Source organism: Xiphophorus couchianus, chromosome 17 (genome assembly GCF_001444195.1).
Source record: "Xiphophorus couchianus chromosome 17, X_couchianus-1.0, whole genome shotgun sequence".
NCBI lineage: Eukaryota > Metazoa > Chordata > Actinopteri > Cyprinodontiformes > Poeciliidae > Xiphophorus > Xiphophorus couchianus.
The window spans coordinates 16,247,329-16,266,055 of record NC_040244.1 but is presented as its reverse complement, the minus strand read 5'-3'; the positions used below and the strand labels follow the sequence as shown (position 1 = coordinate 16,266,055).

At 39.6% G+C, this 18,727-nt stretch overlaps 1 protein-coding gene across 5 annotated transcripts in view; it reads left to right on the top strand.

Moving 5' to 3' along the window:
- Positions 1–17,791, top strand: part of zgc:165507 (monocarboxylate transporter 2) — a 33,658-nt gene extending 15,867 nt beyond the window's left edge. For 3 of the 5 annotated variants that reach the window (XM_028043755.1, XM_028043757.1, XM_028043752.1), the window contains exons 2-5: positions 4,936–5,165; positions 9,716–9,859; positions 11,389–12,189; positions 12,301–17,791. In XM_028043755.1, coding sequence (XP_027899556.1) covers positions 4,949–5,165; positions 9,716–9,859; positions 11,389–12,189; positions 12,301–12,581 — 1,443 coding nt within the window. In that variant the 5' untranslated portion in view covers positions 4,936–4,948 and the 3' untranslated portion in view covers positions 12,582–17,791. Of the gene's footprint in view, positions 1–1,229; positions 1,482–3,433; positions 3,487–4,935; positions 5,166–9,715; positions 9,860–11,388; positions 12,190–12,300 lie in introns of those variants that run through there. The other 2 variants (XM_028043756.1, XM_028043754.1) reach the window with 2 other exon arrangements.
- The last annotated feature ends 936 nt before the right edge of the window (positions 17,792–18,727 follow it).

Sequence of the window (18,727 nt, the reverse complement as noted above, 5' to 3'; positions counted from 1 at the left end):
GATTAGCATGGATTAGATCCTCTGTGTGGAGCTGTAGAAAAAAAAGCTTAATCTCTAACTTTGATTAAAACAGAAATACAAGGGACTGATACTCCAAATTACATTTCCCAACACAAACTCGGCTGAGGCACAATCTTTTCCCCAGCTATGAAGTCATGCTCCCAGTAAAGCCATTTAAAGCTTTTAAAATTCTCACTCTACAGTTCAAGAACACTCATAGTATGGTTAGCAACAGTTCTAAATTGCTCTTACGTACTGGTCTCATGTCTTGGTCCTGTGATGGATCCAGATCCAGACCCCTGTTACTGCTGGACTGACCTGCCACGACTTCAAACACGGGCATAGAAAATGGATTTAAGGTTGAATTATTGATGCATTCGTTTTATGGTACAAAGTAGAAGCTGCCGGGAACCAAAAGTCTTAAAGGAAGAGTTTAACTGCTGAAAACAGTGACAGAGGACACAGATATGGGAAGTGCGGAAACCCCTACTGTATCAAATTGATATGGGAATAACAGAAAGTTGACCATTCTAAGGTAAAAACAGCTTCCAGTCCAGGGGGGGGCACGGCTGACTCTGTGCCGCTGGGCCTGGTTTGGTAGTTAAATCTTTATGCCACCAGACAAAACATTAAGAACAATTTCTGGTTTACAATGTTAGCCTAAAAGTGCTTAATGCTGTGATAGTTTGAACTGATATGAATATCATTACTAAATCTCATTCTACCCTGTGCAGACATTCAGTCAGCATTGATGAAGATTCACTTACTGTTTGCAAGCTAAATCCTTGGATTGGCTCCTCAAGCAGGGTTACCTGCTTTCGAAAAGGTAGCTATGTAGCTTTTTATTTATTTTTTTATACATTATTTAATCAGTCACTCAATCAAATTTTATTTGTGCACCACATTTCAGCAACAAGTCATTTCAATGTGCTTTGCATCATAAAAATACAAAGTCATAGAAGTGCTTTCTTTACACATCGGCTTGTACTAATGGTCACCCAGTCATCTAAATATGCATATTTATTAATTTATTTCAGTCAAAATCTCCCTTTATTGAGACAAAGCAAATTGTATTTGGCAAAGTCATCCCAGTGTGTGTTCAGATAACTGCTGCTTTATATAGTCCGACCTGGTTTTATTACAACCTGAGCAGATTAGAGCAGAGAGCAGGAAGCAGAGCAGCCTGCTCTCTCTAACATCATTGGCGTGAGTCATTCAGTCAGTCATCCTGCTGGTTCTGTTTGAGCCGGCTGCTTTCAGGTACACACACTCCACCTCTTACCAGGCCACACATTTCACGCTGCTCTCAATCTAGGGAATTTAATGGCGAGAGATGAGAAGAAGACAAATCAGTGAATAGTTGTTTAGTAAGTTCACTTTGGACATGTTTAACCAGATTTTTGGAACCAAAGTGGGTCTGAGTGGCTAAACAGTTTTCCTTCATGCCAGACAGCAGAGCACGATAGAAGTAGTTTATAAAGATAAGTCGAATTTTGAGAAACTTCAGATTTTTTTCTGCTTTGTCTTTGATTTTATTGTATATTTCTAATTTAAATGATAAAAAAGCAAATGAACAGGTTGAAGTTACGTAGTTATGTCTTCATATTGCTCCATTTGACTACAGTTAAATATCCTAGTAAATTAGAACGTCATCATAAAGTTGTATTTATTGCTGCCGTTTGATTCAAAACCTCAAAATTTCCATGGGTTCATTACACAGAGTAAGAATTCGTGATTATTTCTGTTCATGTTCATGGTTATGGCTGACATGAAAATGAATGAAACCCAACATTTTGTTTCTCAGGTCAGCAAAAAAAACAATATTTTGTCACAAAGCATTTTATTCTGGACTACAAAATCATGACCTGATGGCTGCCCAATCACTGACTCACTCCAAGCTTTAAAAATGCATTTGAGCGCTGTATCCAGTCATATCAATGGAAGGTTAAATGGGAGGAAAAAAGTAGATAGTTTTAGTCTCAAGTGGAATGTGAAGGAAATGTAAGAATTTGGGGGAGATATGTAAACTGTAGACTGGACTGTTGATAAACAGACATATATACCCAATATTACCTTTGGTAAATTCCCATCTTTAAAATGCTCAGACATGATGCTGCTCGTGTTTAGTTAAAACACGTCAAACTGGCTTTACTCAGGTTTACGTGTCATCTTACTACGCAAACACTCAAACTGGCCAATTACTTGTAAAGCAAAGCGGTCTGCTGGCATTTTAACCTGATTACAATCAATAGCGACAGCTGACTGATAAAGAATGAAAACCTGAAAATATTTGCCATTATCTTCACAGTTTGCAATGCGTCTGTGAACAGGTTGTTGGTAATGAAGGTGCGTTTGTTCAGAAACACCCCGCTTGACCCGATTTTACCTTTCTGTCACCTGACCCCTCCCCCCACATAGTAATGTTTCCATTATCTCCTGGTGAGGGAGGTGTTCAAGGGGAGCTGGGGGCGGGGCCTGGTCTCTCAGGTACGTTGAGTTCAAGCAAACACACACACGGTGTAGTGGTGTGTGTGCATGAGCGTCAGTGTGTGTTTGTGTACCTTTTGTGCACCCGGACATGGAGCTCCAGAATGTGACTGTCACACCTGAATGACTTGAAACATAAAAGCTTTTATTGTCACATGGATGTGTGTGTATGGTAAACACAGCTTCAGGCCTGACTGTAATAATCAGGGACATTTTCCTATAAACACACTTTGGCTCAAGTTATTCTACATGGTAACTGTAGCAAGTGATAGGGCTGCAGAATGAGGGTCGTCTTAGTGTCGTTAATGAAGTTGATCTGGCTCAAGTCCATCAATAATTAAGCTACAGGACCAATTATTTTACTTAATAAGGGAGGTATCCTATGGCAGTGGTCCCCAGCCCCCAGACCGTGGACCGGTACCGGTCCGTGGAACAATTGGTACCGGGCCACACGAAATAATTAAATATTTCCGTTTTATGTATTATTTCAGTCTGGAGGATCTTTTATTTTGAAAATCATTTAACCGGATTCTCTCGGTTACGTCTATGCGCGCCAACATTGAGCCACAAGCAGCAAAATGAGTAATGAGTAAACAAATGTCTTTGGAAAGTTTCTTTGCAAAGGGGAAAAGGCCCAGAAACAAGACGATGTATTTATCCAGGCAGGTGATTCCCACAGTCCAATATGGTGACCATCTCTAATGAGGCAATGAAGCTTCGAACTGCTTTGCTCCTTAGAGACCATGAATACCCTGTGCATCACTTCCAGACTCACTGTTTCCCTTCACTCCCAGACGGCGCGTCTCGTTGCAGAGCAACAAGCGCGGGGCTCCCATTCATTAGTCTTTATCATGACTTAAAATTTTAATGAAAGTAAAATGTTCGGTTTTTTTTGTGGCGCATCTGTATCTTATTTTGAAGGGACATGTACATGTCACCATAGCGACCAGAGTCAGAGAGCGTTAGCAGTGGTCGAGACTAGACGAGAAGAATGTTACCGTGAGTTTTAGGTCTGGTTCACACAACACGATTTAAGGATTGTCGGCCGATTTTCCAAACCTCTGTGACCACACGCGACACCAGCCGATAAAAGTCCAACAGGTTCGACCGGTTCGTGTGTTCAGCCACACGGCAGGAGCAACACGCCACACACGAACCGATTCCACTCACGAACATCCCGATTCCTGGGGAAAATCCCGTAAAACCCCCAACATACCATACGCGAATTTAGAGTAACAAACATGTCCGACGATGTAGAAGCTGCGGTGATAGTTTGTGGACTCATTTTAAGCGATAAAAGACGTAACAAAAAGAAAAAACGTTGGATAAAAGTCGGCGGGATCAGCCGCTCTATGCACTAAACCGGCGACAATCTTAGAACTCGGAACGTTCTAAGATGTTCATTAGGGGAAAACTGGGGCAAAAAAATTGAACATTGTGTCATGTGACCTCCTCCCCCCCGGGCCGCAGTAGAATTGCCAAGCCTTGACCGGTCCGCGGTGATAAAAAGGTTGGGGACCACTCTCTTATGGGAAACTTTACAGAAATTCATTCAATGTATGGTTTTTGAAAATTGGATTTCTTTTTAGAATCTGTCATGACGTCATGGAAGGCTCTTATTTTAACAAGTTAAATTGGCAGACCTGCAATTATCCCTAATATTTAACATGCTAGTAATCCCGGATATATGGTAACGGGTTAATTAGTTGGAAAAAAAAGGGGGGATTCCAGAGGAAGAGTTTTATTGGTCAGATAAAGGTGTAATAAGAGGTGTGTAGTTATAAATCCACCCTGTTGGGCCTCACCTTGGTGCAAAGATGATCATTCTGTCTGCCACACTGCCGGAGAGGAAACGTAAAAAAACCCCAAAATAAAATATGAACTTCCTAAGCGCCATTCATGTTCCTTGCCTCTGATTGGCTACATGCCCAACATAGGATAGTAAGAAGACTGTAGATAATAGCGTCTGTGGTAGCTTCCAGTGTGCATATTTATGCATATAAAGGCATATCAGGTGTTAGAACTATAAAAATAGACAGTGTTTTTAAAGGGAGTTTTCACAGATTGTAGTTGCGTGCAGCTACAGTTCATTCAAGTACTGTCGTATGTTTTGGGGAAGCTACAATAATTAATTTGTTTCAAAAGCTTACTGAGCTCTAGAGCAGAAAAAGACAAATGATTGCTTTAAATAATATTGTTTGACACGTTTTGGCATTCAGCTAAATAAACAAGTTTTGATTATAACAGCGTAATAAACATGGCATGTTTTCAAGAGCTCAGGAACTTCAACTGTGAAATAAAAGACTGTTTCAGCTCGTGATGAAGGGCATGTCAAAAGGCTCGGTCAGAACAATTAAAGGTGCAAATTTATGAAAAACAATCCACAAAACTACAGTTTTCTACCCACTGATCTTTCTTTTCCTTGTTTTTTTTTATCTGTCGCTACAGTGAAGACTCAGAGATGCCAGTCCCCACCTCAGGTACTGCTGCCGTGCCCCCACCGGATGGTGGGTGGGGGTGGGCGGTGGTGCTGGGATCCTTCATCTCCATCGGATTCTCCTACGCCTTCCCCAAAGCCATCACGGTCTTCTTCAAAGACATCCAGATCATCTTCGATGCGTCCTACAGCCAGGTGGCGTGGATCTCCTCCATCATGCTAGCTGTCATGTATGCAGCAGGTAAGCAGTCCTGAAAGTGATTTAGCAAAAGATAATCTAGGTCAGTTTTTCCCAAAGTGTGGGGAAGTCATATTTCCTCCCAGATTAGCCTAGCTTAATTAGCATATTTCATTAAGCTAAGCTAATGATTAGCAAAATAATTTGGTATCCACACATTCGACAAGTTCAAACTTTAATATGTTTTTAAAGACAAAGAGTAAATGGCGTTAAATTTATGTCGTCTTACTAACCAAAAAACTGATTTTAGATGATCAGAATCAGCTTTATATGCTTGTATGAGGCAAAGAATATTTGACTTCAGATCTACTTTTGCTCTCAATGAAGACAATTAAAATATAAACAAATACATAAACGTTTTTTGTAATTAGGTATATATACATTGCTTTTGACAAAAGAAGCTAGTGTTTGTAAGGAGCGCTTTGTAGCACCGTCCTGGAGGTAAAAGTCCAAACAGTTTGTGTCCAGCATGTGTGGGATCTGCAGAGATGTTAGCTGCCCCTTTCCCGACCCTAGACCTGAACAAGTCAATTTTGGCAGGAACTAAAAAGATGGAAGTGACAGTCACAACTGGAGTTCAGACCTGGTGGTTTTTACGATATTAATTACAGATTTCAATCACAATCAGAGACGTTAGTTAATCCCTGATCCAGGGATTAATTAAACCCTGCTAAATAGCTGGGTAAGGCAGCCAATCGGACGACGGGTGACTGAAATTCATATTAGAAGCCTCTGACTGGTGGGAATTGATCGTGAGGCGGACACGCATATTGGTCTGCGTTCAGCAGATCGCTCACCCTGGCTGCCATCTGCCCACGCTGTAATCCTCCAATCAGAGCCTCTGCTGCTGCCGCCATCTGTGCCAGTCAGGAACAAGCGTGATGAGCCTCGATGGTCGGACACAGCAGAACAAAGAGACACTTAGTATATCTTAAAAATTATGTTGACGATGCAATGCAGGCTATATTTGTTGTTGTTGTTTTTTTTATTTTCTAATCCAGACTTTCTGGAGGGATCCACAGTGGGCATGATGGCTACAAACTGGAGGGAATGTGTTTGATTGTACATCATGGGCAGTATTCACTAGCTTAAACTCGGAAGCTGTGAGAAAACGCTCCAACGCCGACAAGGTTGGCTGCTTGTTGCTCATTATCGGCCTGCCTCTAACAGACTGCAGCGGGGGAATAGCTGTGGATAAGTGGTCAGATCCCGACTCACAGATCTCCTTTTTAAAGCTTTCCACAGACTGAATGTCATTATCATGTGTTGACTCCGTCAATATGTGCAGGTACTAAGTGAGTGGCTCTTGTTACTCACTCATTCATATTGATTGGACTCATCAGCTATTCATTAAACACCTGCTCGCTTGTCCTGCCTATTACAGCGGCGATTCCATCACTCTGAATGTTTAACACCTTTCTAATTCCCCTGCAGCTGCTTTTTGTGTGCTGTTTACACAGCGCCACCATTACTGGAAGGCTAGCTGGTAATGAGCCAAGCAGCAGACACCCACAGGTAATAATCCAGTCCTTCCAAATGGCCGAAAAGACCTTCTAGTTTATTAGCACTGCCCCGTGCTAACCTTGTCTACAACATGCAAAACTAAGAGTCAGCTGCACAAACAAAACAGCCTTGATAGATACTGGACGAGTTATATTTTCACAATTCTTTATTTGCGTCAGGAAGATAAAAATATTCAAGTAAATTAAATGAGATGTTAGATTTAAGAATTTTTAGAAATGGTGTCTATCTCCAGTGATCATTGGATGAGAGGTGGGGGACCCCCATCGCACCCTTTAAAGTGACTGACCCAATTTAACAGAGGTCCAACCAGATAGTGGCAGTAGTCTTACAATGACTGGAATATGTGATTGTAGTTTAAAGACCACTGTGTGTGGACGACCACTGGTTCATCGGTATTCCTGGCTACCAGGACAGCATGAAGGCAAAAAACACTCCAACAAGTCAGAGAAACATTTATTGAAAAGTATAAGTCAGGGGATGGATAGAAAAAATGTTTTTGTTCAATTGTCATTATTTTGTGGAAATCAGTTTGCACTGTTTTGGTCAAAAATAAAAGTTTTGTTGATCATGACTGATTTCTAAGACAAATAGAAAACAAAGTTGAGTAAGTTTGAAGGGATTTGTGGACAAAAAGTCCATAAAAGCACCAAAAAATGTATTGCATCAGCGTCTCTTGAAAGAAAACAGACAAGTCTAAGATATAACTGTATTTTGTCATTTAGTTTTTATGTGATCACAATATTTCTTTATCTTGTTTTTCAAACTTTGATGTTTAAAACATCAGAATTTGCACAGAAACATTATGCTTTTGTCAATCCAATGACATCATTTCTAAATAATAAATCATCATTTTTTCAAACATTTACTTTTTACTCTTAATTTCTTAGACGGTTACTTCTTACTTTAACTTCAGTGAAAACATGTTAAAGTATTTCTCCTCTCACTGGAGAACCGTTTATGGGAACCCTACCCACCTCTGTGGCCCCCTGTGGCCCCTGAGACGAAAACTTTTTATAGACTCTGTTCATGTTATGAGTGTAAAATGCTTTGGGTCAAATATAGCCAGAGGTAGAAACTTAGCCTATCTGATGCCACAGCTGGAAGCGATAATTCCACTCTTCAGTTCCAGAACTCTAAAGCGCCAACAAAATTCAAAATGACTCCCTTGACTTCTGGAATCAGCCACGTGGTTTTCCTCCTCGTTTCCTGCAAGCCATGTATGCAGACTGACTAAAGTCTTGCCTCTTCAGGATTTGTTGCTCAGTTGCCCAACTGGTTATGCAGATGACCTGTCAAACAAAGCGACTTTTAAACAAAACGCTTCAGTGGAATGAGGCGTGGTAACACTGACGGTTATAAAATTAGCAGTCGGAAACTACAGACAGAAACTCTTGCAGCTATCTGGCCTAGTTAAAACATGTAGTATGCCTTGACCTGTTTGATCTTTGAAGTGATTGCGCCACTGCAGGAATGTGATTAAGATCAGTATGGTGCATTTGTTGTTAGAACCAGTGTGTTGCATTCACTTTCAGTTATGGAAAGTCTAAAGACAGTACATTTAAAGCCAGCAGCTGTCTGATAGAAGCCAACATATCAACTCCCTTTAACAGGAATCCCATTTTCTAAATGTGCACTTAGACTCTAATTTATTACTTGTTAACATAAATAGAATATCAGCAACTTAACATATTTAAGCATCTAAATGTGGTGAAGTAATACTCAAGTTTCCGCTAATGTTGGAAAAACACAATTTCGCAATTGTTGTGTTTTCGTTAAATATGAAACGCAATTATTGTAACATGTGAATAAGTTTGTTCACTTGGTAAGTCATTAAAAAACATGCTGTGCCATCACCCTCTTACCACTTCTTGTCGTCTTCCTCTTTGTGGTTTTCACTGGTGGTAACATCCTCTTGTTGATCATGTGACTCGTGTGATGTGGAAAAAGTGTTTCTATTGCAGTTTTGCGAAATAAACAGATTTGGATTCAACCAAAAAAAAAAAAAACATTGCATTCTAACACCAAAACCTTTTATTGAAAAATAATTTTTTTCAAAATTGTCACCCTTCAATAAAGCAAATTTATTTTCAAAATGTCAAATCGTGGAATTATACAGTCAATGGAAACTCACCTAATGACACATGGTGATGGTCTAACAGGACCATGATGGTTTTCTGTTCACCACTACTCATGAAATGTGTAGAAGTGCTCTATACCGAGACAAACCGGCCGGTACAGTGGAGGTCCTTGGATAGTTCTGGGTTTTGGTCCACCGAGAGTTGAAGTCAACCTCTTTTTGGAAAACGCTGGTCGTCTCCCAGCCAGAAACGGTGTAATCAGCCGAGTTCTCATCATGGCCAATTTCAGGTCCCCCCCGAGAATACAAATGGTAATGAGGGTAGCTTTCCTCAAGGTCGGGACGAGATTCCTGAAGAGTGAGTTCAGCGATGACTCAGAGTCGTCTGTGGTTTTTATGATGAACTGCTAGAAATATAACTCATCTTCCAGGTGGCAGCAAAAATATTAGGCTAAGAAAGTGCCACCAAAAAAAACAACTTTTCATGCTCAGGTTACCATTCATGCACTCAAAAGTTTCGCAGACTCCAGTACTAAAAGCTGCGTAGCCTTTATTATTGTAAATAAATCAATGAAGCTCTCATTTATCTCCCTCTTTATAGTAATAATAATAATAAGACATAAATATGTTGATTCTGACAATGATTGAAAACATTCGTCAGCCAAGTTAGTCTTATGTAAAAATGTAAAGCTAACGCAACAAAGAGACGTAGAAACGGGTCTGATTAGTTGTTCAGTTTGTTGGAGTTCATCTGACAGGATGTTGTTGTTGTTAGGCAGCTAACATGTCCCTCTAATGCTGACAGAGTAATTACACATGGCCGCTCAGCGCTCACAGATTTGAGGTGATAATATGAAAAGGTCGCTGGCAGCAGACGTTGCTTGTTGTTTCCGGTCTTCAGATTAAATCCTTCAGCCTTCGCCTCTGTGGGTTTTCTGTTTATTCGCTGCAGGTCCCGTCAGCAGCATACTGGTCAACACCTACGGCTGCAGACCCATCGTCATGATGGGCGGCTGCCTTTGTTCCCTGGGCATGATCTCAGCGTCCTTCTGCACCAACGTGATGCAGCTTTACTTCTGCATCGGTGTCATCGGAGGTAAGCCTATCCACTTCAGGAAGTCCATGTTGAGACGGTGGGATTAGCCTCCACCTCGCCAAGGAGAAGTTAAGATAAAACTGGTGTAGCAAGAAGCATGTTTACATCGTTTAATCTGTTTGGTCATTGTACTGCACTTTATTTTTAGATTAGATGGTTTTGTCTTCCAACTTTCTATTATGGACGCCTGGCAAATTATAATATTAGATTGAATTACTGAACTTATTACTCGAAAACAGCTGAAGATATAAATATAAGTCTAATACTGAGACAGTACAACAAGATAAAGTTCAGCTTATGGCATTTAAAGTTGGTGTAGGAGCTAGCATCCATTAGCAGAGTACTGAACGGGTTGATAACAGCTGACTCCACTCTTCACTATATAGTGAGAAACGTATGTTATTAAACAAATAAAATCACCAAAAACACATTTTAGTAAAGAGGTACAAAAATATCTAGGAATGTGAGCCTCTCTGGTGCTAAATGCTAACATTAGCCAGCAGATGCTTAGCAGTGGCTCTGTTTAGACAGCTTTTCTTTTGCTTAACGTGTTTGGTGCATAATTAGTTGCATCCTTTCTAACACGTTAGATGATGTAATTGCTGTTTTTCAACTTTTTGGATAATTACATGTAGAGCAAAACTTAGCACTTAGCAACCTCTACATTCAGCTATGCTAGCATTTTTCAACCCTGGTCCTCTGGACAAACTGAGCAGCATGTTGTAGATGGTTCCCTGCTCCAGCACGCCTGTTTTCAGTTGATGGTGAATTAACAGGCTTTTGTTGAATTTCAGTCATCTGTGTTTTTTTAAAGCAGGAAAACCTGTAAAACTGAGAACCAGGGCTGGGAAACCCTGTTCTAGCATAATTTATTTACTTACTGTGAAATGTACAGTATTTTTAAAGAAATACTGTTTTTTAAAAAAAAAAGTATTTGAAAAAAGGAACTTTAATAATAATCATAATATAACTTTAAAATGATCCCAACATAATGTGTGTAGGTTAAAAATAAAGGCAGCTTCAATCTTTCATATGCTAAAATGTTTGTGTGATAATTAGTTGTATTCATTCTATCAAAAATAAATTATTTATAATCCTATTTGATGTTTCCATGACACAAACAATCTTTAATATGTAATTTAACTGACTTATCATAGTGTGATGATGCAGCCAAATGATAGACGTTACTGTGGCGTGTATTTATACTATTAAAAACAAGAAACTACTGTATTTTGGAAACTCAAATGCATTCAGTGTCATGGTTACATTTTGAAACTGAAATAGAAACGGTTACCAGTTTTTGACAGAAACTACATATGAAATCAGATGATCTTTAGAATATAAGTTCTTGAATACATCACTTTACATATTATTTGTTGTATTTAAAAGGAATGTACTTATCTTCATCAAATGAAAAGTTCAACAGTAATTTAGAAGAAAGTAATGATACTCTGCGTATGTTACTTTCTTAACTTGGTTTCTTGAGGACTAATCATTGCTCAATGTCCTTTTTATGTCCATCTTCGCAGGACTTGGACTGGCCTTCAACCTGCAGCCAGCGTTGACGATGATAGGCAAATATTTCTTTAAGAAGCGCCCTATTGCTAATGGGTTAGCGATGGCAGGCAGCCCTGTCTTCCTCAGCACTCTGGCGCCTCTCAACCAGTACCTCTTTAACCAGTTTGGATGGAGAGGCAGCTTCCTCATCCTGGGCGGGCTGCTGTTGAACTGCTGCGTGGCCGGCTCCCTCATGAGGCCACTCGGACCGCCGCCCGGCAAGGTCAAGAAGGACGAGGCGCTGGCCGCCGTCACCACTACGACTGAAAAGCGCAGCCTCTGGCAAATAGTCAACAAGTACCTGGACCTGACGCTGTTCAAGCACCGGGGCTTCCTCATCTACCTGTCAGGCAACGTCATAATGTTCCTGGGTTTCTTTGCACCCATTGTCTTCCTCGCCGCCTATGCCAAAGACATGGGTGTGGATGAATACTCTGCTGCCTTCCTGCTCTCAATCTTGGCTTTCGTGGACATGTTTGCCAGACCCTCCATGGGGCTGCTGGCCAACTCACGATGGGTTCGCCCCAAGATCCAGTATTTTTTCAGTTTCGCTGTGCTGTACAATGGGGTGTGCCATATCCTTTGCCCACTAGTGGAAAACTACACTGGCCTGGTGGTGTATGCAGTATTCTTTGGCTTTGCTTTTGGCATGGTAAGCTCAGTGCTGTTTGAGACATTGATGGACCTGGTTGGAGCTCCGAGGTTCTCCAGCGCTGTGGGACTCACAACAATTATAGAGTGCTGCCCTGTTCTCATTGGTCCACCATTAGCAGGTAGTTTTTCTGTCTTTGAGCAAGTTTTGTTTGTTTGTTTGTTTTAAATGTCCTATTGACTTGATGACCTCAGTTGCATGCAGCTCAACCATCTTTTGCTTTCTCTTTCAGGGAAACTTGTTGACGTCACCAAAAATTACAAGTACATGTATTTCTGTTGTGGTGGTGTTGTCATCCTGGCGAGTATTTGGCTTTTCATTGGAAACTTCATTAACTACAGACTCTTGGAGCGTGAGCGCAAGCAGGGGGAGATGTACAAACAAACTGAGACGGAAGATCCCGACCGAGTTCGGGATGAGAAGGAGGCTTACGGTGCGGCCCAGGCCACCGAAGACCTGACTGACCAAAACCAAAAAGAAGTAGAGCCCATGCAAAGAGAGACTAATATTTAAAACCGTTATGCACTGCCAAATCTTGACCTTTCACCCCAGCTGCAGCCGTGCAACACCTTCAAGTATAAATCAACCGAGCTCCAAGCCAAGAGTTGCCTCTCACTGTACAACCACACTCTGGTTGGGGCGCTCCTCAGTACTTCTCTGAAAATAACTGCCAAAGCAACCGTTGTGTTGTAGGGAAGGTGAGGTACAGTATCTGTTTATAACAGCGCGCTAGCTGTGACTACAACTGTAATAATAAGGCGGTAAACATAAGGAACTTACAGACAAAACTTCCTATCTTTTCCCTGACACTCTCATTCTAGATAAGCACGATCTCTCTGGGACACTGCAGATATGCTGCTGATTTTAATGTACGTAAGGTACATCCACTGGAGTGTTTTCTTATTCATGAAATAAACAAATTACTTTGATTCACTTTGACTGAATTGAAACTACACCAGGTTCAAACATCCAAAAGCTGCATCAGTCTGTTATTCTGGGTTCACCTGGTTTCCAATATGAAGAAAATATGAGCGAGATGCATTCCCCAGTTTAAAGACCCTTCAGAAATTCCATTAGTGTTCTAATTAAATAAATCAAACATAGATCCAGTTGTGAAAAAATACATTGGGTGCATTCACATCAGCCTTTTGTAGTTTGCTTTAATCAAAGTCTACTTTGTCTAGAAAGTCCGGTTCGTTAGGTGAGGTGTGACTGCATAAAGTTCAAAACGTTGAACTCGGGGTCTCGTGTGTCAGTGATGATTTCTCAATCAGTAATTTCTGTGAAAACAAATTTCACAACACATAACAGCTTCACCTAGCATCAAACCATTTGATGGTACTGGTGGTACACAACTCCTTTATCCATGAAGATGCCAAAAGCCTCTGCACTGAAAGCGACCTTCTACAAAAAAACGTACAAAATACACAACGAGGAAGTAACTTACTGTAGTTTCCTGTATCATTGCTGCAAAAGTGAACATGTTGTGTTGGCAACGCAACCAACATAGGCCACGTCACATGACAAATATCAGGACACGTATATGCATCTTAGACTCCAAGTCATGAAAACAGACACTTCTGAGTTGACTTAAATTTGCATCTTGAAACGTCAATACTTGACTTAGACTCTAGATCTTGGACTCTTTGTTTCATGTAATAATGCATGAAAATAAGCTGTTTAAATGTAATGTTTGATTTGTGCTTGACACATCCTAGAGGTCCGCAAGGCGCAGGGCGTTCAAATTGTGTCATTTCAATAGCCACGCCCCCTCTACGTATTGTCAGTGCAGACAAAAGTTTCGACACCAGCCACCCCGGAAACTTAGTAACCACGGAGAGTTCCACGAAAAACATGGTGGACAAGAAAGAGCGCCTCCTGGTGGCGGTTCAAAAAGACAGACATCTTAATGATTCGAACCATAATGACAATAATACCATGGTGTCGCCAAGGTGCTAATAACAACAGTGTTTTTAATAGGTGCCCTACACTGCCTCCTACAGTCTGGGAGAATATTGGCAACAGTCGTGATGAGAATAACCAAGAATAAATACTGCAGAAATTGGAGCAGTCTGATTCCACCTGGAAATCATTTGAGTTAATGATTTACTCTGTGGTTTACGATTGTGTATTAAAAATTGTTTGTCATATTAACATCACAAAATGAAGATCTGAAGGAACATTAATATCGCAGCATACTTACGTTTTTGTTTTGTGCTGGAAACAGAAGCGACACATTTTTTAACGTTTTCTTCGCCTTCTGTCTTCACCATGAGAAAGGCACTTTTTTTGCCAAAAAAAGTGGGTGGAAAAAACGACAAAGCAAAAAATGGCAATTGCTGTCAGAGACAAAATTAGCTAAAGTAGTTTTCTCCTTTTTTTTGTATTTTGATGGGGTAAATGTTGACAGTGTTGCCACCTACTGGCCTGGCATGGGTATTTCACAATTTGTCTAGGAATACTGCTTTGGATACGGATTTGTTTTTCTTCAACCAATATAAAAAGGGTTCAACAGAATAAAACTTACTCCGACTGGGTCCCCCAGTTACTATAATCGACTTTTATAAAACCCGAACAGATGTGGTCACAGCTGGTGATGCTGGTATCCATATATTACTCTGTCCTCCTGAGCACTGTAAAGCTGTGTTGTAAAACCTGTGCAAACCTTTGATCAAGTCATAAAAAATGCTGCATTAACCATCTTGGGTACAACAGTCCCACTCTCATATCAAGTATGCTGCACTAAATGTCAAATTGCCACACTTCAACCCCTGACATTGTTTTAAAATTGCTGCAATTCACTGAATTTAATTACGGTTGAATGTAATTTCCTCTGTGGGCCTTAATAAGGTATTAATGACCAAAACCCCGTCTGCAAATTGGGGGCCGTCTACAGGCAGAGCCCATGAGCAATACACTCTCTCTCATATTAATGCAAATTTACAGGGAAATGTGTTTCTAGTGGCAGTCCAGTCTGTGATGCATTGCCTTAAATTTAAATGCAGTGTAACGATTGCAGGGTTGTCGTACCGTTAATAGTGGACAGAACAATATGAAGATGACAAACTTTGTGTTAAATGTGAGACATTTTATTCCTGCTGCGATAAAGAGAGAAACTCACATCTGTTCCATTTGTCTCCTAACATATCTGCGTTGGAATGTGAAAGCTTTAAGTGATTGTGTTCTGTGTCTCGTTGTTTCAGTAACTGACTAACCATTTCCATTCCTGAATGTTAAATGTGTTGCAGACTTCTTCTACTAACTGGGAATTGTAATCCAGCCATGTGTAGTGTATGGTGTGCACATACAGACATGCAGCATGCTTTCCTTTGCTTTTCAGTGACAATCGTGGAAATGCATCTCACTGCCCAGGGTGCCATTCTGCCGAGGGGCAGCACAAGAAAAGCACTAGCTGCGTTTCCATTACAAATGTGCGCAAAATGTTGTCAGTATTCTGCTAATGTCGAAAAGACACAATTTTGGAATTGCGGTGTTTCTATTAAATAAGAAACACAATTAAAATCACACGAATAAGTCTGTTTATACAATAAGTAATCAAAAACATGCCATGAACTACTTCCTGTTGCCTTCTTCTTCATAGTTTGCACCAGTGGTAACATCCAGTTGATGATCATGTGACTTGTGTCATGTAAACAAAGTGTTTCCATCGCAGTTTTGCAAAATGAACCAGTTTCAATACTTCCAAAAGAAAAATCACCTCAACTTTGTATTGAGAAACTAGAGTTTTTTCATAATTGGTGTGTTTCCATTAAGCAAATTTATTTTCAAAAAGTCAAATTGCACAATTATATGGTCATTGTAAACGCAGCTAGTGTCAGTTGTGCCCACATGTTTCCCATTCCTTAACTGCATGTTCAATTTTGTATTGATCACTGAATAACCACTGTAAGTATGACAATAGGCCACAGGTGGCTAATAATTCCAGCTATAATTCAGATTTGAAACCAACCTGAAGGGCTGTTTTGGTGTTGCTAAGTATTGGATCCTCTCTAGGTCAAAGTTTTAACTCACCAAACCTGAACTGGATTGTTTTACCCTAAATATAGAAAACATTACTTTTGTGAATTCTCAGACTGTGGGCTGTGGGTTGGGTCAGGATTTCAGGGTCCGCCCAGGACACCAGTCATGCAAGAACCACCAAAGATGTTACATGCAGAAAAAAACAACATCCAAACACATTTTGATTTCAAAATGAATTTGATCTTTGAAAGCAATCATAAACAAAAGGGGAGAGGGGGCGGACGCCTTTGTCTTGGTTTTTCCCTTGTACCGCGAATCATGAAAATACATGTCCATCTGTGTTGCACACCTTAAACCACATTCTGTTATTATCCAGGAGTCGAGATGACGCTCAGCGTAATGAGCTGACCTGACCAGATGAATCTGCCGCTGAAGGCAGAGTGATCGCTACTGATCTCAGAACAAGGCCTGTCCTGCTCATGGTTTCAGCCACTGTGTTGTTGTTTTTTTTAAGATTATAACTTGGTTTCAACAGAATGGAAAAAATGGAATATTGTTGAGTTTGTTTGTTTTACTGATTCAGTTGAAAAAGTGAAACTCATACGTTGATCTTTTACACACAGACTGATACATTTCAAGTGTTAGTTAATCGTTTTAAACATCACGGTTAACGGTTATTAAAAACCCCAAATTCTAATTCTCAGAATATCTGAATGTTACTCAAGACAATTCAAGCATGTCATTTGAAAGTTGAGTGGATGGAAAAACTCTGGTAGAAAAAGCTGAACCTTCTAAGAGGGAGATGATTAGATGTAAAAATGCAGATGAGTTGAAAAGTGCTATGATAAATGACTTGAGCTTCACAGCCTCTCAAAGTTAATTATCTTGATTTTCCATCCACTTAACTTTCTGTGTTTCTTGGCTAACACTTGAACAGCCTTCGTTGCCTTCTACAGCAATAGCCTTTTGTGGAAGATGTTTGCTGGTAAAATGCGTTAGTCAGCACTCTGACCCATGATTGTGTTGGCTGTAACTTGTCCATAACGTTTCTGTTTTTATTATATTTAATATTATAGTTGGTTTGGTTTATTTTTTAAAAGTCATAACCAGTAAAATAACCATTAATAATCACTTACGTATCACTCTGTGTGCAATCAGTCTATAAAATATGAGTTTCAGTTTTTGAGTTGGAATTCCTGAAATAAATAAACGTTTCTGTGAGATTGGAACTTATTGAAATGTTCTACCTTCCTCTCCTGCGCTCACTGAGTAGAACTGACTGTACAATCAAGTCTACCAAATAACGCCGCCCCCTGCTGGCGGCAGACCGCTCAAACCGGATTTTAAATCAGTTTTCTTTCTACTGTCCAGGGTTTTATTTCATAAACTGATCCACGATTTCTACATGTTCTTGTACAAATACAACAGAATGTTTATCTTTTGAAATAGAACGAAGGAATATATAAATGAATTAAATTTAGCATTCAGCTTTGTAATAGTGGCAGAGAATGAGCACTGAAGCACTTCTGATCAGAAGAAATCTGAATTACTTGAAATATTAAGTGTGAATTGTGAAAGCCCAACTGTTGCTGTATATAATAAATCTATATGCTATTAACCTCAAAAGACTTTTTAATGTGCAGCGCATTTAATTTGATCTGTAAAGCCCAATAGAAAGTCATGGAAATGGAATGTTATTTATTAAATCATATATAAAGAAATAAAAATGTGATGTGCACCAATAGCCTTATCAAATTAAAAGTTGTTTTTTTTTATTTGTATATTTTCTGAAAAAAAAATACCTTTTAGGATTTGCTTAAATTTGAACAAAAGATTATGTTAACATGAATATTGATTAATATCCCCCTCTTGGATTATTTTTGTACACATAAATGACTTGGAAACCCAATAAATGCTCTCTTTACTTTTGGCATATATTCATACATATTTAAGGTTTATGCTCCTTGAATTATTTTTTGAACTAATTGACTAGTTTAAGTTACTTTTTCACACTGTTAAATATATAAAGAGGCAGAAATAATCTAGTGCTCCAGTAATAATACGTTCCTACCAGACCAGGATGATCAAAGGTAATATAAAATTCAGATTTTAAATATTGATTTTTTTTTTTTTCAGTGGGAAGCTGTCCAACCCAACATGGCTCTGTGTGAAACAATAATGATGGTGGTTCCACAGTAACAACTGTCCTCAGGAATAACTAGCAGTACGTTTTTCACATCTGCGGAGTTTTCAGTCAGATGGAAGGTTTTCTAAATCGTTTGTAAGTCTAGACTTTGACTAAGCCACTCCAGACAGCAGTCGTGAGGCCCTGGTGTGTCTAGTAAAATTGATCACAGAATATTCACGGCTTAACTTAAGGACCAGTTATATTGTCACAAAGGGCCAAGTTATTTTGGACAACTTTTACCCTTAATAAATACCATTTTCATTTGAAAACTGAATTTTGTGTTTCCTCCAGTTACCTGTATCTGATATCAGGATTAGTCTGACGATCTGAAATATTTTTAAGAAATCTGTCTGGACTGATACTTTATCATGCCAATGTATAAAATACAACCAGCTTTTCCCACATTAAGTTCTCATGTTTCCAAAGAAATAAACAAATGAGCCAAAATGTCTAAATAAAAGCCTTGTTTATCTCTGTCTCTTCATGGTAT